The 7,684-nt window shown below is 46.2% G+C and overlaps 1 protein-coding gene across 1 annotated transcript; it reads right to left on the bottom strand.

Moving 5' to 3' along the window:
* Positions 1 to 1,108: 1,108 nt before the first annotated feature.
* Positions 1,109 to 6,591, bottom strand: RPL11 (ribosomal protein L11). Its single transcript, XM_033115677.1, has 6 exons — positions 6,492 to 6,591; positions 5,598 to 5,748; positions 4,133 to 4,239; positions 2,768 to 2,899; positions 1,605 to 1,715; positions 1,109 to 1,187 (listed from the first exon to the last, which is right to left on the bottom strand). The coding sequence occupies exons 1-6, from the start codon at positions 6,498 to 6,500 to the stop codon at positions 1,158 to 1,160; spliced, it is 540 nt and encodes a 179-aa protein (XP_032971568.1). The 5' UTR covers positions 6,501 to 6,591; the 3' UTR covers positions 1,109 to 1,157.
* Between the last annotated feature and the right edge of the window lie 1,093 nt (positions 6,592 to 7,684).

Here is a 7,684-nt window from a genome sequence, read left to right as displayed (position 1 = left end):
TCATGCTTTTCCCTTTAACCAACCAGGCCTGACCTTTTTGGGTAAGATTTTATCATCACGAAGACAAAATAAATCACATTTTCATAAAAAAATTAGGCACACCAAATAATCTCTGGGTTTTAAAATACCCACAAAGGCAGCTAACAAATCGGAGCACCATTAACAGCAATGAAAAGGTGGCCTAAGGACACCCGATTTCATTAGTCACAAGTGGGTAAGTTATTGAACCGAATTAACGTGTTTAAACCCAAGACTGAAAACTATGAACCACTGGCCAAGTATTGTGTCTAACGGTCAAAGAAATGGTGGCTTTTCAATGTCACCGCTTCAGTGACCTGGACATGTACAGGCTAGAAAGTTCCACTTTCACACCAAAGAGGGAGCGAACTGGTAAGAGTAACATTTCTCATACACCGAAACACAAAATTAACCCTTTTGAGCACGATGTGCCTGGCACAAGTCTAAGTATTCTACCACTAGGAGCCCATTTAACCCTGAGGTATGTTACTATCATTATTGCCTCCGTGATACAGATGAGGAAACTGAGGCAGAGAAACTAACTTGCTTAAGGTACCACATCTCATGAAAGACACAGAAGGAATCAAATCCAGGCAATTTGCCTCAAAGACCCCCTCTTCTCTACTTACACTGCCTCTCAACCACCTTAGAGATTCTCATTTTAAGTCTGAAAAGTTACACCAAAATTTAAGCCCAAGAACCACACCAAAGCCTGTGATCCCTTCACCAGACCGCAGTGCTGCTAAAATCTCTAGTGAAGAACAGAATCACTGAATCAAGGGGACCCTCCTAGAACATGGGAACATTGTACCTCACCTTTAGTCAAGGCTCTAAATTCAAACCCCAGCCCCAATCATACCTTCCCCTCTACAATCAGTTCCCAAGTGACTTCCACACCACAATCTACCACCAGGGTGTGGTGAGCATGGGCAATGCTGCGAAGCTCAGGCTTGGATCTGCCAGGAAATACTGGCATCCAAGCAGGGAAAGACAGGGTTGTTACCAGCTAGTCCCATCGAAGCTTTAAGTGGCTTGAGGTCCAAGGACTTGAATAGGGCCGGGCTCCTTTCACAGAACACACACAGTAATGTACATTTCACGGAAAATATTTTATTTGTCGTTTGGACAGAAAAGGGAATTTATTTGCCAGGAAGGATGATCCCGTCATACTGCAAGAGAAGAGATTTTATGTTTTCAGAACAAAAGGCAACAGCAAAGATCGCAGCAATGGCTAATGTTTGAGAATTCAAACCTGATGCATGAACTTGGCTCTGAATCCTGTAGCCCTTCTGGACTAAACAGGAAGCTGGTCAGTTTTAACAACTGCTACACTGAGAAAAAGGGGGCTCCGAATATGCCATGTTCCTCCCCATCCAGCTACTAGCATTCATAGGCGTGGGGAAAAGGCCTGCTTCTGGGTGTTCTTCTAAACCACCAACCCTGGAAGCCCCCACTTGCCAAGTTGCCCAAATAGTCTATCTTTAAAGAAGCTACCCACCAATGATGCTTGATTTTGCATCCCCAAATCCCAACTTCATTCACCAACACCACATTTCACCATTTCACCTGAGATCAATCAGTGTTACCTTCTGCTGGAACCAGCGCATGGCCTCCTCTTTGCTGATTCTGTGTTTGGCCCCAATGCAGCCTGTCCTGCGTTTCTTGTCTGCGATGCTGAAACCTGGCCTACCCAGCACCTGTCCCGGAATAACCAACAGTCACCTAGCCAGCTCAGAGTCAAGAGCAGACGGACAAGACACACGTTGCAGAGATCGACCTTCAAGAGTGACCTGGTGACCGAATGAATCATGGAGCAAGAGACCCACGATCTCAGTGGTGGAACTGTTTCCAGCCTCCTGGACAACGCACCCCCATACTATAGGTTTGCTTTGGAGGCTGGGACTTGCAGCAACTCTCCCCCGCCCCAACTTCCAGTGGTAGGTAGCTAAGGATTTTCCACCACTGCTCCCCAATTTCCAAAGCACTTTTATTTTTAAAAACAGTATTAGGAAAATCTTATTATACTACTGCATTGTAGAAAAGGTAAAATTCAGAGAAGCAAAAATAGTTATATTTCTCTCCTTTCACTTCAGCTCAGAAGTGCTTCTTAAAGGTTTGTGTTCCCAAACTCCCAGTGAGCACCCAATTCTCATTACTGTTTGGATATTCAAATCTAATGAGAGTGTTGCCATCTTTCAGGGTCCATAATAATCAGGACTTCTGGTTTTTGCTAGTTTCATCGTTGTACCAAAACACTGCGGTAATGCAAATGGTCATTTCTACATTGAAATCCCCATCTTGAGCAAACAGGCTGCTCGCCAAACCTGCTTCTATGTCCCCGGGTGGAAGCCAGCCCTCTCCCAGGTCTAAGGGAGGGAGCTGGGAAAAGACCAGCCTCAGTGCAGCCAACCTGCATACCAATGAGGCACCAACACTCTCTCTCAAATTTTCAAGTCAGTGGCCACATGGAATAGTTTCCTTCATCCACCTTTAAGCCATTATTGGTGGTTGCTAGATCCTAGGCTGTGAGCATCACGTAGCAATGATTTTGTCTATCTAGTTCAGTCCTGTATCCCTACACATGCCACAAGAGGGGAACATCTTCCTTCCCAAAGGAGGCGAAGACAAAGGCAGACAACAGTCAAAGCTCCAATTCAATATGCAGACATCAAAATAGCACATGAAATAAAGAAGTAGCAGCTTCTACTCTCCGCATATACTAGGAGTGGAAAAGATTAAAAATTCATACCACATAGAAGTCCAGGCCGTAGATACCAATGCTTGGGTCGTATTTGATTCCCAGATCGATGTGTTCCTGGATCCCAAAACCAAAGTTTCCAGTATCTGAAAAGTTATTTTTCCGTAACTCGTACTCTCGAACCTGAGGAGAAAAATATAGCAGTCACACTCCTGTCAACTCAAGTCCCAAAATAATGAGCTTAACTTGCGACACGCAGCACCCCAGAAATACAATTCAATGCAATCTGGCCAGGAACAAAATCTGACTTCCTTACTACACACTAAATCACATCCCAACTACAGATTTCATAGACCTTTCTTAACTTTCAAAGGGCAGGGTAAGTCCTTTAGAAGTTCAGACATACAGATGACCAACAAGTACATGAGAAGATGCTCAACGTCACTGATCACCGGGGCAATGCAAATCGAAACCACAATGAGATACCACCTCACACCTGTTACAATGGCTATTGTCAAAAAGACAAGAAAAAAAGTGTTGTCAAGATGTGGAGAAAAGGGAACCCTTGTGCACTGCTGGTGCAAATGTAAACTGGTGCAGCCACTATGGAAAAACAATTATGAAGGTTCCTCAAAAAAAAAAACACAAAAAATTACCATGATCTAGCTAATTCCACTTCCAGGTATTTCCGGGTATTTATCTAAACAAAACAAAAACACTAATGCGAAAAGACATATGCACCCGTATGCTCACTGCAGCATTATTTACAAGAGCCAAGATATGGAAACAACTTAAGTGTTCACTGGTGGATGAATGGATAAAGATGACAGTGGTTATATTCAATGGAATATTACTCAGCCATAAAAAAGAATTTATCTTCCCATTTGCAACAATAATAGCATGGACCTTGAGGGTATTATGCTAAGTAAAATAAGTCACACAAAGAAAGACAAATACTGTATGATTTTACTTATATGTGGAATCTAAGAAATAAAACTCATAGATAGAGAATAGACTGGTGGTTGCCGGAGGGGAAGTTAGGTGAAATGGGTGAAGAGGGTCAAGAGGTACAAACTTCCAGTTACAAAATAAGTAAGTCACAGTGACTATAATCGATATTATATTGCACATTTGGAAGTCGCTGAAAGCAAATCTTCAAAGTTATAGGAAAATTTTTGTCACTTTGTAGTATTAGATGGTAACTAGGCTTACTGTGATCATTTCAGTGTATACAAGTATCATTTTGTTGTACACCTGAAACTAACACAATGTTGTATGTCAATTGCACCTAAACAAAAAACAAAAAAAACCAGGGCACCAAAACCAGTACATTAAGTTTAACCACTGCCACTACAATTATCTACATGTGTTAAGCTGGTGCTCTTTAGTATCAACCCATGATGAGATCAGCCTCACCTTTAAACCTTTCTCCAAGATTTCTTCTGCTTTGGCCCCACGGACTGTGCAGTGGACGGCAATCTTTTCGTTTCTCCTGATGCCAAAGGATCTAACGGTGTATCTAGCTGCAGGCAGGAGTTAACAAGGAGTCAGATTGTCATACTCCCACTGCAATGGTCTGTTCCCCAGAACATCACCTCCACGACTCCAGAGACAGTAAGTATCTACCCACTAAGTGGTGGTGTTCTAACCAGTGTCACCTACGTCTGTCAATTGGTTTCTTTTTGTTGTTGTTAATCGGTTTCATCCATAAAACAGAAAACAGATTTTCCAACCTCCAAGTCACTCAGCTATAAGCAATTAAGCACTAGAGTCATAACGTCAATCTCAGGAAGGGGAAGTTCACAACCAGAACAGGCCCCTAGAAAAGAAGGTGTATTCTAATGAAAACATTGGGATAATAATAGCTAATATTTGCCAAAAATCTTATTGAACTGTTATCCCCATTTTACAAATGAGGTTCTGAGAGGTTAACTTGCCCAAGATTACACTTGGTAAGAAGAGGCAGGATGTGAACCCAAGGACTTGCCATATTCCACCATCCTAAAGCAACACAACTTTAAAAACAAAAAAGGAACAATAGGGCCAGGCCCGGTGGCTCAGGTGGTTGGAGCTCTGTGAGCTCTGTGCTCCTAACGCCGAAGGCTGCTGGTTCGATTCCTACATGGGCCAGTGGGCTCTCAACCAGAAGGCTGCCGGTTCAACTCCCACAAGGGATGGTGGGCTGCGCCCCCTGCAACTAACAACAGCAACTGGACCTGGAGCTGAGCTGCGCCCTCCACAACTAAGATTGAAAGGACAGCAACTTGACTTGGAAAGGGTCCTGGAAGTACAAACTGTTCCCCAATAAAAGTCCTGTTCCCCTTCCCCAATAAATTTTTTTTTAAAAAAAGGGAACAGTAGTATTGCCTACACCGTGTTTGGTATGTAGCATGTCATATCTAGTAACTCATTCTACTCTCTACAATCATATAAAGCAAGCATTATTATCCCTTTCATGTAAAAAAGGAAGCTGAGGTCCAGAGAGGCCAAAGTCAGACTAGCAAGTGGTGGAGCCAGGACTTGAACCCAGTTAGTCTTCGTACACAGCCCTGTCCTCGAGGTAGCCTATCTAACCCTAACTGCTAATCAGGCCTAATACCATTTACTGCAGCCGCAACATTTCCACTCTACCTCATCCCTTGACTTGGAAAAATCTTTACTTGGGCTAGTCTTAACTTCTGCTCCCATAAAACCAGGTATTCCAACACCACACCCGATCTTAAAAGGAAGATGCTTCTTGGGTAACTCAGGAAGATAATGCTCTTAAGGGATGCCAACTGTCACCTTCAAAATGGGCATTCAACGGGCTTGACAGCAAAGCAGTTAAGAAGAATCCAGGCATACCAGGCCACCAGCCCTCCTGTGCCTGCCGTTTACTCACCTTTGGAGAACACAGGGGTCTGGCCCGTGAGCTGCTCCAGGACCTTAGCTGCCCGGGTCAGCCTGTCTCCACTCTCCCCCACACAGATGTTGAGGCAGAGCTTGCGGATGCGAAGCTCCCGCATGGGGTTCTCCTTTTCACCTTGATCCTGCTGTAACAGGGAAGCACAGCCGTCAACACACTTAACCCGCCCAGCGGCGAGCCCACTATTTTTACACACTGTATATCCATCTCTGCTCATCCCCCACCGAAAGCCCTAAGAGTTTTGTAAGGGTCACCGTTGTTTGGGAAGCACGAAGGAAGAAGCCAGCAGGGAATGGGTGAACATCTAGGGCAGTGTCACGCTTACAGACACTGAGAACGAATCCCAAGGGGCTCAACCTGTCGGGGGGATGGGGAGCGCCGCGACACAATGTCGAGGGGGGCGAGAAAATAAAACTGAATTGCTGAGCAGACAGTAACCACGTGGGTGTGCCACGTCCATCCCCTTCCGAAGCAGTTCCGTGGCTGCGGCAGAAGACCGGTCCCTTCCCCAATCGCAGGTGCCGGCGGAGGCTCCCTAGCACCCGGGAAGTCTCAGCGCCCCGGGACCGGAAACAGGTCCGGACCCCGCGTCCCCGACCCCTTCGTTCGATCCGCTCGGCCTCCAGGCAAGCCTACGGGCCCGCGTTTCTGTGCCTTCCAGGAAGCTGCCCCGAGCCCACTCCCAGGAGGGCGGGAGAGGCGGCAGGGACCAGCTCTGCGTTCTCGGCCCGCATGGCTCTGCCAGTGTCGGTACGGCCGGCATCGAGGGACTCCGTCCTCCTCGCGCCGCGAAGCAGCAGCCCCTGCGGGCTCGTCCGAGCGTGGATGGAAGCGGATGAAGGGAAGCAAATCCCGGCCTCAGCTACTCACCGCCATCATGAGAGACAGGAAGAGAGAGTGAAGTTTCCGGCTCAGGGCCTTATGGGCCAGGAGGCGGGCTCTTCTTTCAAGCTGACCAGAGAGATGAGAGAAAAGGAAGAGAGGCGCGTGTGGAGCAGCGCAGCGTCGGCTTCCCCCTCGTGGACACTGCTCGCAACTGCAGGCGACGCTGGCGGACGATCTGGACCTGAGTTTTCCAAAAAGAGTTTTTAAAGCTCCCTGAACTGGGTTTCACTTGAGCTTCCGGACCCCATACAAGTCTCAGGAACTGGTGGTTCTTGCGTAATGAGACTGCCAGAACTACATTAAATCAATTATGCAAATTATGAAGCAAATAATTGATTCTGTAACAGTGTAAACAAATGGAATTTATACAATTAGAACACAGTGGTGGCTTGAGTCCTGAGCGACGAAGACAGGCAGATGTGGTCCGGCCTTGGCTAATAGCTATGTGACCTTGTGCAGGTTACTAATTAGACCTCTTTCAACCTCAATTTTCCTCATTTTTAAAATGGGTACTCCCATAAGATTGTGCAAATTAAATGAGGTAATTGTGTAGAGCACAGAGTAAGCCCACAATAAGTGGTTACTCTTGTTATTAATATAAACCTATGTATCCAAGCAACCTCCCTTCCCCTCATAAAAAAGTGTTAGACATGGTCAATGTATAGTCAAGAGAGGGTCATCCTACAGGCACAATGACGGCTTGCAGATTAGTCTAGCAGACAAGGGACAATACGAGGGCTCCCTGGTTGACACTAAATCCTTAGCAGCAGGACCTAAGGAGGTGCCAGGATCCACATCCCATGCAAAAGCTGAGCTGGCCTTAAGTCAGCCAGTTCCTTTCACAGGAACCAATGGGAAAAGGAGAACATATAGGTCTTCCATGGGAAAAGAGCCAAGCCACTTCCTTCTGCTGTCATAATTCCTTTCTCCCATCGCTATAGGGAAGATAGAGGCCCCCACGCTCTCCTTGTTTCATGCATGGAAACAAAAGAGCACTTCTGGGAAGCTGGACTGATGGAGGAGGGCAAAGAGAAAAGGCCTCTCCTTTAAGCCTCCTTCAAGCAACCACTGGCTTGCCCAGAGCTGGGGCCTCAGCCAGACCTTTAGGAGGGACAGAACTGAGGGAGGGGCTGCCTCAAAACTTGGAATAAAGAGACAACTGAAGGTAACACATGATC

Source organism: Rhinolophus ferrumequinum, chromosome 9, assembly GCF_004115265.2.
Source record: "Rhinolophus ferrumequinum isolate MPI-CBG mRhiFer1 chromosome 9, mRhiFer1_v1.p, whole genome shotgun sequence".
Lineage (NCBI taxonomy): Eukaryota > Metazoa > Chordata > Mammalia > Chiroptera > Rhinolophidae > Rhinolophus > Rhinolophus ferrumequinum.
Note: the sequence above shows the minus strand (reverse complement) of the source record. Positions and strands in the feature narration are given on the sequence as shown.

Bases quoted from the DNA above. Each gene is read 5' to 3' on its own strand.
- RPL11 (XM_033115677.1), bottom strand. The intron at 4,240-5,597 runs GTGAGTAAACGG...TCCTGCCTGCAG, and splicing joins GACCCCTGTGTTCTCCAAAG to CTAGATACACCGTTAGATCC. The intron at 1,188-1,604 runs GTAACACTGATT...CTTCTCTTGCAG, and splicing joins TGCGCTGGTTCCAGCAGAAG to TATGACGGGATCATCCTTCC.